The sequence below is a fragment of the Schistocerca piceifrons genome, chromosome 5, assembly GCF_021461385.2.
Source record: "Schistocerca piceifrons isolate TAMUIC-IGC-003096 chromosome 5, iqSchPice1.1, whole genome shotgun sequence".
In the NCBI taxonomy this organism is placed as follows: Eukaryota; Metazoa; Arthropoda; class Insecta; order Orthoptera; family Acrididae; genus Schistocerca; species Schistocerca piceifrons.
Genome location: NC_060142.1, coordinates 196,247,046 through 196,267,601, shown reverse-complemented (window position 1 = coordinate 196,267,601; position 20,556 = coordinate 196,247,046). Strand labels below are relative to the sequence as shown.

At 43.5% G+C, this 20,556-nt stretch overlaps 1 protein-coding gene across 1 annotated transcript in view; it reads right to left on the bottom strand.

Moving 5' to 3' along the window:
* Window positions 1–20,556, bottom strand: part of LOC124798888 (irregular chiasm C-roughest protein) — a 397,241-nt gene that overhangs the window by 41,573 nt on the left and 335,112 nt on the right. Inside the window, exons 8-9 of the mRNA XM_047262420.1 lie at window positions 10,675–10,929; window positions 2,474–2,797 (exon numbers count right to left, since the gene is read on the bottom strand). Coding sequence (XP_047118376.1) covers window positions 2,474–2,797; window positions 10,675–10,929 — 579 coding nt within the window. The remainder of the gene's footprint in view (window positions 1–2,473; window positions 2,798–10,674; window positions 10,930–20,556) is intronic.

The window sequence follows — 20,556 nt, the reverse complement described above, 5'->3', positions numbered from 1 at the left end:
AGGAAATGTGGATTTGGTTGGTGATGGAAAGAGAGAAGGTTTGGTTAGCACACTGCACATTTTGTGTCAAAACTGTGATGCTGACAGACCATTTAAGACATCAAAGGTCAGTAATAGAATCCATGAAGCCAATATGAGATTTGCGTACGGACTAAGATGTATAGGGATTGGAAGAGATGGTGCAAATCTTTTATGTGGTATTATGAACATGTCTGGTCCTCCACTAAAATTTTCTGCAATGATTACTACTCTCCTCAATGCAGTTGCAGAAGTAAGTGAAGAGAGCATGAAAATGGCAGTGCTGGGGGCAATTCAAGATAATTGTGAAGTAACTAATACCAATGATATAGCAGTTTCCTGTGACAGTTCCTGGATGAAGAGGGGCCATACTTCACTCAATGGGGTTTCAACAATCATTAGTGTCGACACTGGAAAAGTATTAGACTTAGAGATAATGTCTAAATATTGTTCTGCGTGTTCCTTGCACAAAAAATATGTTGCCGCAGGTAAAGAAACAGAATGGCAAGAAGCCCATAAAGTTGTTTGTAGCAGAAATTATGCAGGCTCCAGTGGTGGGATGAAAGCTGCAGGTATGAAATTCATTTTCCTTAGATCTTTGCAAGAGTGTGGAGTTAGTTACCTACAGTATTTAGGAGATGGAGACTGTAGTGCTTTTAAGAACGTAGTTGAAAGTCAGCCCTATGGAAAAGATTGCACTATTGAGAAACTGGAGTGCTTAGGCCATATTCAAAAGAGGATGGGTGGACGACTCGGAAGACTTGTTGCAGACAATAAACGCCAGCTACTAAAGGATGGGAAGCCACTGGGAGGTAAAAACAGACTAACAAAGAAGAGAATTGACAGCCTACAAGTCTATTATGGTGCTGCAATTAGAAGTAACCTCACTAGCTTGGATAGTGGGAGGAAAGCAGTATGGGCCATTTGGTTTCGTTACTTGTCGACAGACACTACACCTCAACATGGCCTCTGTTCTAATGAATGGTGCAAATTTTTGAAAAGTAGGGAAAGTGGGAAGTTTATACCCATAAAAATAACCTTCCTTATGAGGTTTCAATGACCATTAAACTTTTAGAGCACTGGCTTCACCAGAGCTGCTAGAAAATTGTCTGCATGGGAAAACACAGAAGCCAAATGAAAGTTTCAATGCTCTTATTTGGAAAATATGTCCAAAGACTGTGTTTGTTTCCAATTTGGTGGTGAAGATTTCTGATTTGGAAGCTGCAGCAGTGTTTAATGATGCGAATGTGGTAAGACTTCACATCCTCAGCAGGTTGGGCTTTACACCTGGAGTCTTCACTGAGCAGATACTGCAGATCATCGATAAGTAAAGAATCGCTAAGGTGGAGACTTCAGTCCAGGACATACAAAAAATTGCTAGGTAAAGGAGCAGAGAAGCTAAAAGAGCTGTAGACGATGATGAGGAAGAAATGGAATATGAATATGGGCAGTTTTAGCTAAGGTATGATAGATTTTTTTTTTTTTTTTTACATTTCATCCAAACTTTAAAATGATTTTTCTGCAACTTAAGGTTCTCTGCTTTCAGTAACACATATATCAGAAACTACTGGAAGTATTGCAATGAAATTTGGCACACATATTCTTTTACTTTGAAGCAATATTTAAGTGGAAGAAAATTTTAATCGAGATATTATACACAGTTTTGTGGTTGATGATATATTGAAAAGTTTGCTTGTAAAAAATATTCGAATCCAAAATGTCACAGAAAATAATAGCATTAATTTACAAAAAAGTTACTGCACTTAATTGTACACTTATTAGTGTAGATTATTATACTATTAAAAAAATTGGCAAATTTGCCTCGAAATTATAAAAAGTGTACGTTAAAATAATAATGCAATAAAAGATTCTAAATTATCTCACTGCATTAGGTTGTTATTAAAAATTGGGTTATTTTTAAAAAAATCATACTAGATCTCTATACATAGGTGTGAAAAATTTCAATGAGACTGAACAAAAAATGGCAAAGATATGGATTTACAAAAACATCAGTGCAAGACCCCTTAAATGCAGGTCGTCAACCAATGTGTTGTCCGTGGTGAGAGATAATGCCTGAAATTTGGTATTTTCGGCACACTCTTTGTGGATCTCGGGATATTTAATTCCATAATGATATCCGAATTGGAAGGTCCTGTACGCCTAGCTCCGACTCTCACTCCACGTTCAAAGTCCGTTAACTCCCGTTGTGCGGCATAATCACGTCGGAAACGTTTTCACATCTATCACCTGAGTACAACTGCTGTTCAGGCAATGCATTGCCCTTTCATAACCTGTGTAAGCGATACTACCGCCATCTGTATGTGCACACATCGCTATCTCACGACTTTCGTCATCCTACTGTATAGCTTGCATCAGGTGATCCTATCCTCCTCTCCATGGAAAAGCCTAAAGAGAAATGAAGCTGCCGATAAAGAAGGAGAAAACGCAGACTCACCCACGACCTGCAGGGAGACGGGTTCGCTGGTGGCTGTGCGCGCGGAGCCGCCAATGGTGTTGACGGCCTGGCAGACGTATTCGCCCTGCAGCTCGTACGTCACGTTGCCGATGTCGAGGTCGGCGGCGGTGCCGCGCAGCACCTCCGCCACGGCGGCCGGCGCTCCGGCTGCTGCTGGCCCGATGGCCGGGCCGGCGGGCACGCGCTGCAGCCAGCGCAGCTGCGGGGGCGGGTTGCCCTCTGCGTCGCACGAGAAGCGCGCCGGCGAGAACAGCGCCGCCGTCACCAGCCGGTCCGGGCCCACCGACAGGATCTGCGGCGGGTCTGCAAACGGCGCCGCGCTCTCACAACCGCACAACCACGTCAAGTGCGATCCAGTTTCACTCCTCATTGAACAGTTAATTTATTTTATTCCATTTGCATAATACACTACTGGTCATTGAAATTGCTACACCAAGAGGAAATGCAGATGATAAACGAGTATTCATTGGACAAATATATTATACTAGAACTAACATGTGATTACATTATCACGGAATTTGGGTGCACAGATCCTGAGAAATCTGTACACACAACAACCACCTCTGGCCGTAATAACGGCCTTGGTACACCTGGGCATTGAGTCAGACCTTGGACGGCGTGTACAGGTACAGCTGCCCATGCAGCTTCAACACCTTAACGCAGTTCTTCATGAGCAGTGACTGGCGTATTGTGACGAGCCAGTTGCTCGGACACCATTGACCGGACGTTTTCAATTGGTGAGAGATCTGGAGAATGTGCTGGCCAGGGCAGCATTCGAACATTATCTGTATCCTGAAAAGCCCGTACAGGACCTGCAGCATGCGGTCGTGCATTATCCTGCTGAAATGTAGGGTTTCCATGGGATCGAATTAAGAGTAGGACCACAGGTCGAAACATACCTGAAATGTAACGTCCACTGCTCAAAGTGCCGTCAATCGAACAAGAGGTGACCGAGACGTGTAATGGTACCCCATACCATCACGCCGGTTGATACGCCAGTATGGCAATGACGCATACACGCTTCCAATGTGCGTTCACTGCGATGTCGCCAAACACGGATGCGACCATCATGATGCTGTAAATAGAACCCGGATTCATCCGAAAAAATGACGTTTTGCCATTCGTGCACCCAGGTTCGTCGTTGAGTACACCATCGAAGGCGCTCCTATCTGTGATGCAGCGTCAAGGGTAACCGCAGCCATGGTCTCTGAACTGACAGTCCATGCTGCTGCAAACGCCGTCTAACAGTTCGTGCAGATGATTGTTGTCTTGCAAACGTCCCCATTTGTTGACTCAGGGATCGACACGTGGCTGCACGATCTGGTACGGCCATGCGGATAAGATGCCTGTCATCTCGATTGCTAGTGATACGAGGCCGTTGGCATCCAGCACGGCGTTCCGTATTACCCTCTTGATGCCACCGATTCCATATTCTCCTAACAGTCATTGGATCTCGACCAACGCGAGCAGCAATGTCGCGATACGATAAACCGCAATCGCAATAGCCTACAATCCGACCTTCATCAATGTCGGAAACGTGACGGTACGCATTTCTCCTCCTTACACGAGGCATCACAACAACGTATCGCCAGGCAACGCCAGTCAACTGCTGTTTGTGTATGAGAAATCGGTTGGAAACTTTCCTCATGTGAGCACGTTGCTGGTGTCGCCACCGGCGCCAACCTTGTGTGAATGCTCTGAAACGCTAATCATTTGCATATCGCAGCATCTTCTTCCTGTCGGCTAAATTTCGCGTCTGTAGCACGTCATCTTCGTGGTGTAGCAATTTTAACGGCCAGTAGTGTACGTTTCTGAGTATAGCCATTATGATATAAACATTGAAGACAAGCCTGAAGATTAGCGCTGAAGTGTAAACGGTATTGTCTGTGTGTCAAACATGAGGTGCATCACTTGTTTCAGACAAGGTGACAGAGTTTTAATTTATGATCCTCTATTTAGTACTGCCTTCAATTTATATCTGATGATGGTTTCATAACGTGGTTGTAGTTTGCAGGTTTGTACACGACAGAGTGTGGCTTGTAGCTGCGCCAAACTACTGTTCGGGGTAAATGGAAATGTCGTGTGGCTAGGGCCTCCCGTCGGGTAGACCATTCGCCTGGTGCAGGTCTTTCGATTTGACGCCACTTCGGCGACCTGCGCGTGGGGTGAAAACCATGACTACTTCAGTGACAAAGTAATGTAGTGCATCGCCTGTTACCATCTCAAGTTGAATATTTACATTTAATCAACGTACTTTGAAATTATTTATTCGTATATTCTCACATAGATTTTTAAGATTGTCACTCATTATAACATAGAGAACTGACGCTATATTCACTGAATTAGGCTCCCACTCTGTAAGAGCTGAGTTAACATACACGTGTACTTGTTCGAACTGAAAATTTTCGCAGTTTTTCATAAGACAATTAAGATAATTACAAAGAACACTGCAGATCCCCTTCTATCTCTTTTTCCAATCTGAGCTTAGGTTCAATCCCAAATTTTCTTTACTCTCGTTATCGACAGAAGAAATAACGCAATTGCCATAAGATTTCTTACAGAGGGTGAGTCACAGATTATTGCCACGTAGAATAACTCCGAAAGCATGATATTAGCTGACAAGTTTGTGGGACAAGTGTTGCGTGGGACATCGGGCTCCATAATATGACGTTTGTCTTTTGTTGCTAGATGGGGTCGCTCCAGATATATGGAGGCAACTTTTTTTTTATTTTAATGGGATGCTATAGTTTCATACTTATATTCTGATAGCGGCTATCGAGACGAATCCAGTGATGTGTTACAGTAAGTTCTCTGAAGGTCAACGAAGGTCGAAAAGGTGGCATGAACAGCCGTTTCCAGAAGGAGTTCGAAGTGATGACCATTGTTATCAATGCAGTGCTGCAAACTTCTTATCATGGACTGAGTGGTTTTCCTTATCACATCGGCAATTATCGAAGCACGTGCCCCGACAATTCTGTCTCGTACATAGTGCAAATGGTAAATATTCGCCGAATAGGCGTAACCATCTAACGTGCCATTAACATGTAAACACCACTCGACAGTTTCGCAATACAACACTAATAGGAACGGTAAGAGTAGTATCGTCGAATCAAGCGAATCTGAATGATGTATTCCTTCCGAGAACAAGCTGATATGCTTCCATTTCCGGAGTATGCCAACGAAATTCAGTGAGAGCTAGAGACTCATACCCTGAAAGATCTCATCAACTTAATCACCCTACATGTCGAACATTTAAATATGTGTATGACAAATCGAGAAAAACTGGATCTTTAACGCTTCGGAAACATATTCGGCAAGGGAAAGTTACTAACGAGGGAACTGAAATTGGTATTCTTGCCATTGTGGTTCGAGATCCTTCTGTTAGTTCACGTCAAATTGCAAGGGAATCTGGCACGAGTCAGATTAGTGTTGTTCGTGTTCTGCATCGCCGTAAATATCATCCTTAGCTTATCAGTCTCCACGAAGAATTAACTGGTGCTAATTCTATGCGTCACATTGAATCCTGCGGATGGGCTCAACTTCAGATTCAAAGGGATGACTCATTCATTAATTTGATTTTATTTACTGACGAGGCTACATTCACGAACCGTGGGAATGTTAATTTGCGTAACATGCATTACTGGGCAACTGAATATCCATGTTGGCTGCGGCAAGTTGTACACCAAAAACCGTGGTCGGTAAATGTGTGGTGTGGTATTCTGGAGGACAGAATTATAGGCCCTATTTCATCGAAGGAAATCTTCATGGTAGGAATTACACCACATTCCTGTAAGAAACATTAGGTCTATTATTGGAAGAAATACCTCTAGAAACAAGGAACAGAATGTAGTATCAACACGATGGGTATCCGGCACATTTTTTGCTGATGGCTAGAAATGAGTTGCAGAGACAATTCCCAAATCGTTGGATTCGCCTCGATAGCCGCTATCAGAAAATAAGTACCAAGCTATAGTATCCCATTTAAAAAAGCAAAGCTGACCTTCATGTCTCTGACGCGACACATCCAGCAACAAAAAACACACGTCATATTATGGCCCCCGTTGTTATATGCAACTTTTGTTCCACAAACATTTCAACTCTATCATACTTTAGGAGTTATACTTGGTGAAATAGTTAGTAACTCACCCTGTTTATTTCTAGAGCTATGCAACCAAAGGTAGAAAGTAACCATGTTACGCAGCTTTCGTTTCATGTTACATACTACTACTACCAGCCTTCTCTTTCAGATGCGCCACAAAAATCATTTAATCCGGCGCAAATATTACCATAATAACAGGTATACTTCTCCAAACCTACAGTTACTTCATCTCCGGGCTTCAAGTTAACCAATGTAGACACTATCAACTTCATTAAAATTCTTTAAACGTAATTATGTATGCAGTTCCGTTACATCCATCACACCCAGACTATGAACAATACGAGGTTTGTCCACGTCTTTTTATGCGTCGTAATGTTTTCGATGAAACAATATTATCCAGTCATTGCGCACAATCTCTTTTAGTATGCGTTAAACTATATAACGTTTATTCGTCGTATTATTGTCGTTAATCCGTCGGGTCCCATTTCAGCGTGTCTCCCAGAATCCAAAACGTAGCGTTCTAACGCACGCTGCTGCCCCTGCGGGTCGTTTTGCTCATCTACTAGCACTCCTGAAAGGGGTATGAGGACGCCGGTGTTCTTACTAGTTTTTATTCAGTCTTCTGTGATCACAAAGTTTTTTTCCTTTAATATTACAAGTTTTCGATTTATGAATCGTCAATCTTCAGAGCTATAGTCGATACACAATGATTCCTCTTTAAGTGCTACGTAGCCTTTATCTAACACTGTATTCTGTGTTCCACTTTAGATTCAGGAATATGTAGCTTTTTCCATTACTCCTGACTGTGATTGTGTACACTGCGTGAACATACGCTACTTCCCAGGTGTACTGTGAAGGCTGCGGCATACAGAACTGACATCGATATACTGTGAGTGGCCGGTGCACCTGTCCGCGGAGCATATGAACGATGTTAGATCTGATGGGTGATTATTCACGAACATAAATGGGTGGTTTGATGGACAAGAGCATGTGATGTACATATGGTCAACTCGCTCGAAGGACTAAATCCCTAATGCCATGGGTGGGTGACAAGAAATGCAGCCCTAAAACTGTTATCTCGAATCTCTGCTGGTCGTCAGAGGGCGCTTTTCCTGGAAACCGAGGCGTCACCGCATATGGCGCCCTCATTCTCAATGTGTGGAGACATCACACTGCGAGATCATTTCTTTCTGTACTGACATTTCATCAAAAACGGCGTCACCAAGGCTAATGAACAACGTTGTACCAGCTTCACTATGTCTCATTCCATGATATAGCTAAGAGTTATTTGCAGCACTTTAAGGCGGGGTTAACTATTATTTCATTCTTCACCTCCTGGTGTAGCCAATGACCCTTATCCTTTAATAGTGTGAAAACGAAACTTTCTGCCTATTCCATATCCAAAACCGTTACGTAGTAATCTATAATCATCCAGCCCCCTAAACTATGAATACTAAGAAATCCTCATCTAGTAACCATTCAAAGTAGGTCCATAGTACCCTTAAAGCAGTAAATGGGCATAATTGAGGAATATATCTCATGAGCATCATCAGGCAAATGTGGCATCGACCTTCCTCCATATCCTTGAACAACTCGTTCTCCGCCTTGGTTTCGATACTCGACTGCCTGCTGCCGTCCGTATGTTATGTCTGACCAACGGAAATACATCGTCGGTCTGCTGTAAATTTCGAGTTCCAACACCACAGTGTATCTGTCCATTATCACAAAACAGCTCTGGCTTGGTATCGGGCCTGTAGCAGCATATATCACGTCCTTTCATTTCCACACTTTCACGTCCTTCTGTAAACCAGCGTCAGGGTAAGCCATGAGACGTACCCATCCAACTTGCCCATATGTGGCCTTGCAAAAGAAGGTTACAATCAATGCTCTTCTTCTGTAACTTATATTGTAAACCTTGTCAATTAATATATCCCAACAGAGACGTCCTTTCATATAACCTTTTCGTAAACATTCTTTCCACACCTTTCCCTCAGAAATTTCGTAACTATACGAGAACCTCATCTATCACAGTTCTTACAGAGCAGAACTGTTCACATCACCATCAACGCTTTTTGTATATCATTTATTTAATAAGCACCCGTTGAAAATTATTTATATATTATTTTAATTTTATTTGATCCTACCTGCTCACCCCGTACAGGAAAGGATTCAAGTGTTCAAACGTGTGTGAAATCTTATGGGGCTTAACTGGTAAGGTCATCAGTCCCTAAGCTTACACAATACTTAACCTAAATTATCCTAAGGACAAGCACACACACCCATGCCCGAGGGAGGACTCGATCCTCCGCCGGGACCAGCCGCACAGTCCGTGACTGCAGCGCCCTAGACCGCTCGGCTAATCCCTCGCGGCAGGAAGGGATTATTTAAATAGTTAGACGCTCTGTAAACTTTTTCAACGATTATTACTAACGAAATGGTGTGCACCGAGGCTTTTCACAGGATATATGTGCATGATACCGGTAAATGGAAGGAACATGACGTCATTTTACAAATTCCTATATGACTCACTGGCTTGAAATAACGGAAACATTATATTTTATTTCTTTCTAAATGACGAATTATGGCTCTGAGCGCTATGGGTCTTAACTTCTGAAGCCATCAGTCTCCTAGAATTTAGAAATACTTAAACCTAACTAACCTAAAGACATCACACCCATCCATGCCCGAGGCAGGATTCGAACCTGCGACCGTAGCTGTCGCGCGGTTCCAGACTGTAGAACCGCTCGGCCAACCCGGTCGGCTGACGAATTGTCCCAGAACATTTTACATGTCATTATGCAGTGTAAATAAGCAACATATGTTAGAAGTTGCCGGCCGCGGTGGTCTCGCGGTTCTAGGCGCGCAGTCCGGAACCGTGTGACTACTACCGTAGCAGGTTCGAATCCTGCCTCGGGCATGGATGTGTGTGATGTCCTTAGGTTAGTTAGGTTTAAGTAGTTCTAAGTTCTAGGGGACTGATGACCACAGCAGTTGAGTCCCATAGTGCTCAGAGCCATTTGAACCATTTGTTAGAAGTTTAGGTGGTTTGCTACGAAAGTATTTGTACATAATTTAGGAGCTCAGTATCATGTTACTTCGAATAACAGTTTTCATCAATATGTAGAGACTAAAATTTGGAGCATTCTCCCCTTCTAACTGACTCATGACCGAGCGAGGTGGCGCAGTGGTTAGACACTGGACTCGCATTCGGGAGGACGACGGTTCAATCCTGCGTCCGGCCATCCTGATTGAGGTTTTCCGTGATTTCCCTAAATCGCTCCAGGCAAATGCCGGGATGGTTCCTTTCAAAGGGCACGGCCGACTTCCTTCCCCGTCGTTCCCTAATCCGATGAGACCGATGGCCTCGCTGTCTGGTCTCCTTCCCCTAACCAACCAACCAACCAACTGACTCATGTCCATGTGTTTCTTCAATCGGTGGCATGACTGTATTTACCGCACAGAACTGAAAACAGCTTGTTTCCTCAAAATTAAGACAGAATTCATTTTCTGAAAACTGATTAATAATTCTTTAATGTAGGCTTTCACGGCCGGTGTTGTCTTCAGTTAAAACTTCCGGGCTGAAAGGCCGCAGTCGATGTATAAAATTTCTACCTGACGTTTCGTCTCCAGCTGCGGCAGACATCTTCTGAGGTCCCCCGGCTACTGCCGGATAACATTAACAGTTTCTTTTTCTTGTTTTCTGTTTTTTTTCTTTCCCTCTTGTCAAGTTTATTAAAACACTAGCATAGTCTGCAAACACGATGTCTCCTGCATGTTGCATGTTAGGTGGAAGGGCATTCACCTATAGTATAATGAATAGGAGTGGACCAAAAATTGAAGCTTATGGAGCTTCCTTCGTGATTTCTGCCCACACACTAAAACATGATTTCCATAACTTGTGCTTTCTGTTTATAATGATTGAGGTAATGACAGTGACTGAATGCAACATAAACAGCTAAATGGATGTTTTGAAAGTTGATTTACTGATGTTTAAGGCTGTTTTGAGCCAACATCAAGTGCGCACTAAGCCAGCAGGCAGTAGGTCAGAGAAGGCGCGCTGGGGCGGAGCAGCGGTACTCACACTTGACGTCGATGTCCACGGCGAGGCGGCGGCTGGTGCCGACTGAGTTCTGCGCGGAGCAGGTGTAGGTGCCGGAGTTGCGGCGCATGGCGGGCGCCAGCCGCAGCCGCGAGTCCACGCTGGCCACTTCGCCCGCGAGCCGCCACACGACGCGAGCCGCCGGGTTGGCGTCGGCCTCGCAGCGCAGCTCCACGTGCGACGCGCCCTCCTCCACGTCGCCGGTCGGGACGCCGCTCAGCCGCACCTCTGGCGCGTCTGTGGGCACAGCGCGGCTATATAACTAAAGGCTGCACTCCGGCAGGGAAACGGAAGCCACCGCTTCCACACCGGCCGTTCCAGCTTCGCGGCGGATATCGGGCAATTATGCTCGAATTCGTCACGAAGAAGGACCTCCACACCACCAACTCGAACCCAATCTTCACGCCCCGCGACTGGGGCTTCATCTTGGAGGATGCGGTCGCGAGGCTGAAGAAGGAAGTTCGAGATGGAGAGAGGAAGCTCTCACCCGAGCTAGAGTCCGCACTGAACAACATAGCGCGAGATGGGAAGAACAACTAGTACCGCAGGATCATCCAACATCACCGCCAGCATGCCTGCTTGCTGGCAACCAGGATTCATGGCCAGGCAACACGCAAGGACCATCCAGAACGAAAGGCAACACCATTCTAACCCGTTAGGATCTTGGAGGAACAGCTGTACAAAGTTTAGACTCCATACCTCAGGCCAAGGATCAGGTCCGTATGTTTAGCGTCAGCGTCAGGCAGGTGGCACCCTACTGATTTTTACGTGGGTCATTCCCACACAGCATTGAAGTGAGTTACTTGGTAAGTGACGTTTAAGGGCCGTGACAAGTACGAGAGGCTTTCAGTAAGCAATATAAAACTATTTTCTGTAAGGATTCCAGTACACCACATTATTCGCCATTCTTTTGGCTGAAAACCCTATTTTTCAGCATAATGTTCATTCAATGCAGCGGCGTTACGCAGCCTTTCTGAGAGGGCCGGTATGACCGCTTGGTTCCTTTCTACTGGTCGACGCCGGAGTCAATGTTTTGCTGCATCACTATCCTCCCAATTATCCACGTAATGCCTCTCACAGGATGCATCCTTCACTGGGAAAACAAGTGCAATTCGGAAGGTGCGAGACACGGGCTGTAAGGTGAACGAGGAAGAGCGGTCCAATGAAGTTTTCTGAGTTCCTCTCAGGTACGCAGAGATGTGTGAAGCCTTGGGTTTTCACGGAGAAAGTGTTGTGGCGTAACAAGCTAGCTAAACCACACTGAGAAGGGAGCCGAAAGGCACGCGTACACACACGCCGACTGGCGTCAAGTCTGGAACAGGATACGTTATGACTGCTATCAAGAAAATACGTAGCTTTGGAATATACTTAACTTTATTCTTTATTGGTTTACAACGTTCTTCTTGAGACATTTATACGATAACTCTCAAACTAGGTAACGCTAATGGCGCCTTGCTAGGTCGTAGCCATGGACTTAGCAGGAGGCTATTCTAACTGTCTCTCGGCAAATGAGAGGAAGGCTTCGTCCGTATTGTCGCTAGCAATGTCGTCCGTACAACTGGGGCGAGTGCTCGTCCGTATCTCCAGACCTGCCTTGTGGTGGCGCTCGGTCTGCGATCACACAGTGGCGACACGCGGGTCCGACATGTACTAAATGGACCGCGGCCGATTTAAGCTACCACCTAGCAAGTGTGGTGTCTGGCGGTGACACCACAGAAAGGAAATCTCGTTGCCATTTTTGTGGCGACGAACACGCTGAAGTCATTTCTTCAATTTCAAAAGTGGTTCAAATGGCTCTGAGCACTATGGGAGTTGACTTCTAAGGTCATCAGCCCCTAGAACTTAGAACTACTTAAACCTAACTAACCTAATAACATCACACACATCCACGCCCGAGGCAGGATTCGAACCTGCGACCTTAGCGGTCGCGCGGTTCCAGACTGTAGCGCCTAGAACCGCTCGACCACCTCGGCCGGCTTCACTTTCCTGAGGGTAGCACAACACAACTCAGAGTTGTTCGTTGCACCATGATGGAGGACGTAAAAGAGAATAATCGCTTAAGAGTACCGAATATTGTTGCCGTGACTTGACTAGTTGGAATGCGGCTTTAAACTCTTTCTTTGTAGGAAAGATGGTGTGGTGCCACTACATGGATTGCCGTTTTGTTTCCGGTTTGAAGTGATGAACCGATGTTTCACTGCCTGTGACGATGTTCGAAATATAATTGTCACGATCAGCTTCGTAAAGGGCAAGCAATTCCTAACTGATGGTTCTTCGTTGCTCTTTATGGTCTACTGTTAGGCGGCGAGGAATTCGGCGGTCACACCCCTTTGAGTACCCAACTGGTGGACGAGTGTGTCAACACTACCAACAGAGATGTCCAGTTGTGCATCGAGAGGTTTTGTTGTGATCCGTCACAGGAGAGTGTCCGCACCTTCTAGAATTGCAGGAATCACAGCTGCATGCGACCGGCCGGCACGCGGGAGACCGGAAAGGTTTGCGCGACATTACCGAGGTGATGACAGACGCCTCACCCAACGGCTCACCGCGCTTTCAGTTCACTGCCAGGTACACGTATGCATTCTGCGAGAGACTATGAATATCTCCGATGCTCTGGTTTTCTGCCAAAAGAAGCCCAACGACAGCTCTCTGCGTGAAACGCAACTACGCAACAGGCGCCGTTTTAAAGGCTACTTACAGTGCCACAAGGTTGTGGAACTTCTTGAAACTATTGGAGCTGAAGCAGGATTATTCCACTATGTCCCATAACAAATTCCGCATTTTTTGAAAGGAGATTGACCGAGAACGAAAAGTGTGTTGCTGTGCTTATTGATCCGCGTGAGATTAGCCGAGCGGTCTAGAGCGCTGCAGTCATGGGCTGTGCGGCTGATCCCGGCGGAGGTTCGAGTCCTCTCTCGGGCGTGGGTGTGTGTTTGTCCTTAGGATAATTTATCTTAAGTAGTGTGTAAGCTTAGGGACTGATGACCTTAGCAGTTAAGTCCCATAAGATTTCACACACACATTTGTACTTATGAAGGCCCTCGTACACCGCAGGGATGATGCTGTTGTATATAGTTAAGCCTCGGCGGTATAAAGCTGTATCGAGAGGCTGGAAGACCTGCAGGGGCTAGACGTTTGATGCAGATCTTGGATGCTGACTGTCAACGTAAATCAAGGTAGCGCAATGAGCATAAACAGGCAGAAAGCAAGTTATTTCAGGATTACAATACTGGAATACAGTCAGTGGAAGCAGTCACATCTAATAAACGTAAAGGAGTAAGTGTACGGAAAGATTTAATGTGGAAGGCTACATAAATAACCTGTTGATTCGTTGACTTGGCGGAGGGGTCCAGCTAGCTCGGTCATCGGCCCCATCGGATTAGGGAAGGATGAAGAAGGAAGTCGGGCATGTCCTTTCAAAGGAACCATACCGGCACTTGCCAGAAGCGAGTTAGGGGATTCACGGGAAACCTAAATCAAGATGGCCGGATGCGGATTTGAACCGTCGTCCTCCCGAACAGTAGTCCAGCGTGCTAACCACTGCACCACTTCAACCGGTAAATCACAGGTAAGGCACATACATTGCACACTGGAAAAATTCTCAGGAAATATAATCCATTCACAGTGATGGTAGCCTACAAAACCCTCGTTCCATCAATACTTCAAATTGTAGTCAGTTTTGTATCCATAATAGCTAAGAGTGATACAGAAATGTTGCGTTACAGGTTCAGTCACAAAACTGAAAGTGCCTGTGTCGGCAGATATTTATCCTGGATGTGACGAGACCCAGAATTTTCAGTTTTTGATATGATTGGCTTGGACAGTTACGAGAAGTTGAAAGGTATACATAGTAGTCAAATATCCATAGTAGTAAAATGTAATTATCATGAGAAACACGAGTTTTTTTGAATGTTTGACACTACGATCATCTTCGCATGCCTGAATACCTGAGTGACATATTCTTAGACCACGAGAGGCTCTGATTTTGACCAGAGCTCGGACAAATAAGGCAAGAAGTCGCAATTGTGAGCAGTTGCGGCCGGAGAGCGAGAGAGTGTTGTTTCATGGCGAAGTGAGGAGCCTGGATGGCCAATGTGCCACACCAAGAATGAATACGTCATTTGAGGTTATGTAAATAAGGATTAAGGACCAACGATGATTTTTTAAATGATTGTATAGAGGGACAGGCACTATGGAAAAACGTAATCTGCATTAATTTTTTATTTGCTGAAAATACTCCTTCAGTAATTGGTTTAAAGATTTAACTGAACTTAACAATATTTATGTGTAACTACCCAAGAAGTATCATTCATACGTTCAGTATTTTAATTAGTTTCGCCCCACCACTCTTAGTTAAAAATATATCACTGGGAAAGTGCAGAGTAAATTGTAATATAAAGCCTTCACTGTGTTTAATGATCTCTACGGGACTGGTATCAACGGAAGGCTACCAGCCTTATGTTCAATATTTCAGTTTTTTCCCTCCCCCCAATGTTAAAGTATTTCACGAAAAGGGCAAACAGTGAAAAATAGTTGTTTCAAGATCGTGTGCAAAAGAACTTTTTATGATGTTTGACAGTGCGAAGGAAAAATCCTACTTTATGTTAGAAAGAGTCATTTCTGTCTCATTCAAAGAAATCAACATAATTTCAAAATATTTTCCTTATCATTCACAAATATTTCATGAAGCTGACCCCTATAGGTAGATGGAAAGTAAGTTGATAAAACCTGCAATGTCACACCTCCCAATATTGTGTGGACAGTCAACCCTATTTTCAAAAAATAGGAACAAGAAAAAAGTCTGAAACAAAAGAAAAGAAGGCAAAATGTTGCACGGTGATTTCTTTCAGCACATCATTTTGCAGCACGCAGACGGAGCAGGCAAAAATCTGTTGTAGGGCCTGAATGAACATTTTGTGAAAGAATTAAGATCAGTTTTCATTTACAGCATTTCATTTAAATTCAGTAGATGCCTTTCCTAACAGGGTACAGTTTTCTTTGCTTAACAGTTGACCATTGTGTGTAGTTGTTTCATAATACAGTCATTCTGAGTTTTCTTGCGAACTATTCTTTATTTTCAATCTAATTTACAGAGAGCCGGATGCGTTGAAGATTGATTGATATCGCACTCACGAAAAGAAATTTTTACAGGTAAATTCGTGTTTAAAAGTGGGTTAGCGAAGGCAATTCTAGATCGAAATCTGTAACGGACGTTTAGAATGTTGCTTTCTGTTTGGACACACTGGTAGCCAGTTACCAGCTAAAATCCTATTTAACACTTACAAAATTTCATACCGCATGTGACATAATGCTATAGTTGCCTAAATGAGATATTTAGTGGAATCATAGGAAATCATTTCTAGAAGTTCAACAGAATGACATAATGTAATATTCCAGGCAGCGATGCTAAAATATTCCAGGTAGATACAAGTGTCACTTCTTACACGGTCTACCCTAGCTGTGTTTTGCCTCCGGGTCCTTATGCCCGAAAGCCCCACGGAGATGCTCTGCCAACAACACCGGAGAACGCTAAAAGAAAGGCTTTATGTAACAAGGTGTAGTTTGCTGATAAAATTGAGGAAAGTGAACAAATTTATTGCTTCCTCTTACGTGTGTCTCGCGAAACGAACATGAAGGTAACATTAGAGAGATTCGAGTTTACGTGGAGATTACCAACAATCGTTCTTCCAGTGAATCATTCAATTCTAACAAGAAAGTGGGTAACTGACAGAGGTATAAGTAGTACCTCCGACAAATACTATCAAGTTGGCTTGCGGCGTATAGATGTGGATGTATGCATAGATCACATTGCTTCGTTTTCCGCAGGTATGAAAATGCGGTTTTAAGTCCATCACCGGCGAAATTCGCGTAAAAACATTAAGCACTGCGAAGCTCTCTGTAATGCCTTCAAGAATGTCAAACAATCTTTCCATTATTTCAGTTGGGACTGAAGGTATGTTCGTTTTTTAAATACATGAATTATTCCTGTCTGGGAAACAGTTTAAAACCTATGAAATCATATCTTTATAGCTCGTGGACTCAAGGAAAGATGGTTTCCTAACTGAATAGTAAACTACCTCCCGGTAACGGATATATGCCATGTTTTGTTTCTCACTGAATTCGTTTTTTACGAGTTACGAATAATGACCTTTTTTTGAAGATTTGTCAATACGAAACTAGTAACAAATAAGACGGTTTGTACGATTGATTTTCTCAAAAAACTTACAAATTCTGATGCGTATGGTATAGAATATAATATCTTTAAGGAAAAAAATCTGGTCTTAATTGTAATTACGTCCGGAGCTATGATGCTAATTGAGGATTAGCAGGCACAACCTTTGGGGCAGTCGAACCAGCAAACGCTGTTGTAATTGAGGATAACCTTCCAACGGCGTATTGTTGGGGGGGGGGGGGGGTTGGGGGGGTTGAAGGGAGAGAGATAAATCAGCTGCCATGTAACTTAAACTGGACTAACATGTCTCCTATTTCTGACCGAAATTAGGACTGACATGAAACGTATCATGTCACGTAAAAATTCTGATGCGCAAGCACAATAGCCCAGGGACAAGTAGGATTTGATTTTTATCAACGAGTTTGCGAAATTTTCGCAACAGATTCGATGTGAGTGTAATAAGAATAACATGGGTAATTTTTCTAGGAAGCATATAAGTAGCCTTTTACTCCAGTTATCAATACTGTGTTTCAGATATTTATTACAAATACCGGTGTTTGCGTATTTAAGGAAACATTAAAGCAGTTACGTTGAATCCATCGGAAGGCAACATGCTAAAACGACTTTTGCCACGTCCAGAAGAAGATGCATATAAACCGAAATTAGCAATACATTTCAAAGCTGTTTTTACAGCAGATGCTGGTGTTTATAAATTTGTTCTTCTGCAAAGGGACAGAAAAAAAAATAACACAGTTACAGGTGTCAAGATGTCAGCTACATACTGACACTTTTCCAAGCAGTCGCCGACATTCGTTATGCACTCCTGCCCATGATGTACGAGAGACAGCAGGCCGCACTCGTAAAACTTCGAACCACTGAGACCGGTCGCTCTCTTAACGCTTTGCCAACAGCATCTGAGCCTGAAAATGTTGACCGCGATCATTCATAGACCCAAGGAGATGGAAGTCTTAATGAGACAGAGCTGAACTGTATTCAGGGTGTGGTAGAACATTCCACACAAATTTAGCAATGACTTCCATGTTCGCGAAATTGTTGTGGAACTTGACGTTATCGTATCGTCTTTTCTCTGACCGAAATGGAAGATAGGACTTTCCTCTTAGTGATTGTTGTTTTGTGACATTGTGGAAAAGGCGGTAGGTTTAGGCTCTGTGACGTCCAAAAGGATCACAGCCATCCTATCCCAAAAGACTTCCGATATCACTTCGCCTGCAGATGGCACTGTCTTGAAATTCGTTTTTAATGTACATTCCGTATTTTCGTTGACACATTTGCAGAAAGGTTTTATATCATTAGTTGATATCGGCCACCACTGAGCAACATCACACAACGATTAGAAACAGCACTTGGTTATCACTAAATAATGCTCTGTTAAACACGGTTACAGTTAGAAAAGGAAACAGTTTATGATAATCTGATGCTGCATTACATCATTAAGATGTTTGTTATTGGTAGATGATGTCGGTTAACGAATGATGTCGGTTAACGACATAGAATTATTTTCCGTGCTTATGTTAAAGAAAATGTTAAGAATGCGTTAAAAGTGAATTACTACTGCCATCACAAAATGTCATTTCACTAACTTCCTATTAGATTCCAGCTCGTATTGCTGAAACCAGGTCTCATCTCCGGTGATAGCGATGTCTAACACATTACAGCTGACGTTCAGCTGTGCATGCAATTCCTTGGTCATTGTTTTCCGATCAACAGGGATGAGTTCGGGACACCGTTCATTATCATGAAAGACTGGGTTGTCACTTACCCGTTTCACCACCACTGAAACACTGTACCGACCACTTCACATCGTTCACATCTATTGCACCGTTTCCATATACAATTAGCTAGTGTCTAAGGTATGCAGCTTGTTAATCAGTGAATAGTTCAGTAGTGTATCTCAAACATGTGTGTTTTACATTCAACAATATTCGCAGGACTTTGGAACAAAGAAAACATCTCCGTAAGGATTGAAAAGTTAGACCTACACGGAAATTATGTGCCGCGAGAGCTCAAAAATGGTGGAAAAACGGACGCATTAATGACGGAATGATCCTCATAAACTCTGTTAGGTGAAAATATTAAACATTTAAGGATTAAATGGCAATAATAATAATAATGCGTGTAGCTGGGCCGCCCCACCTGCTGGAAACACGGCCGCGTGTTGAAAGTGTTTTCAGTTGACGCCACTTTGGCGACTTACGTACCAATGAGGAAGAAACGATGATAAGGACAACACAACTCGCAGCTCCCTGTGTGTGTGTGTGTGTGTGTGTGTGTGTGTGTGTGTGTGTGTGCGTACGTGTGTGCACGCGCGTGCTAGTGCGAGTGTGGTTCATATACATACCGTTTTCCTAAAATTTCTTCACAGGAATATGTACGAAATTCCTTTATACGGTGTGCGGTGGAGAATACTTCACACACAACTACAGTCGCGTCCCTTCTCCGTCCCAATCATTACGAAAACGGATCTGAGCACTATGGGACTTAACTTCTGAGGTCATCAGTCCCCTAGAACTTAGAACTACTTAAACCTAACTAACCTAAGGACATCGCACACATCAATGCTAGAGGCAGGATTCGAACCTGGGACCGCAGCGGTCTCGCAGTTTCAGACTGAAGCGCCTAGAACCACTCGGCCCCTGCGGCCGGTCCCAATCATTACGATTCAACAATTGTCGGTAACCCTCAGTAGAAGAATGATATTTTCTGATTTTACCGTCGTAGTTCTTTCCCAACACACAAATATGCAATAAGAATAAACTTAACTTCACTCGCAGAAATATTCGTCGATCAGCTTCAAATTGTCTATCCCATTTTCGGCACATCTAATCATGACGAGGAACTGCAGTAAGGAAAGATTCTAAAGGGCCGCCGACGAAAATGTCGTTATAGACTCGGAAGAGGCTCACGGCAGCACAGATTTAACTGGGACTAGATCATACATTTTTCAGTAGAAACCATCTCAGTACTATAATGCACATCTTATGGATGACTAATATTATTTTTTATTTTGATAACCAGTTTCAACCTTTTATCCAAATTAGCACTATATGCATATCATGCTTCAAAGTGAAGTTTGTCCACCATCGTCATTTTGAAGCACTAGTTTGCTGTTGTATTTCATTTTGTATTTGAAAATAATTTATCTACCAGGTCGAAATTTATCAGGGAGGTTGTTTTTCGTTACGATAACGCTGACTGCGGTAGTGCTAAGGCGTCAAATTTTCGCTTATTAAATCTAATTATTTGCTTGAACCCCCGAAAACCTCAATTTGGATGCTGAAAAGAGGACATTCCTGAAGTATACGAGTCTCCTCTAATGTTCGAGAAGATAAATTGCCTCAATAATACAGTTTGGTTTCATCATCTTTGCAAGGTGTCCACTATTATAGTGCGATGGAACGTTATCTGACCCTAAAACGGAAACTTTACTGCAATCTCACGCACAGTTTAACTATTTTGTAACTGTGATCGACAAGTACCAGTTACGAATATTTTAACAAAACAAACCTTTGTCGTAATTGCTCTCGCTCCTTCTAAATCACGGCAATACCAGCTCATTTTAAGAGCTTGCTGCTAATGTAACAGCAAAATATTTTCTTCCCCAGAACACTTTTAGTAGTGTGGGGAATCGCCAGACGACAGGTCTGATTTGTATTTGTATCTCTGCTCTGTTG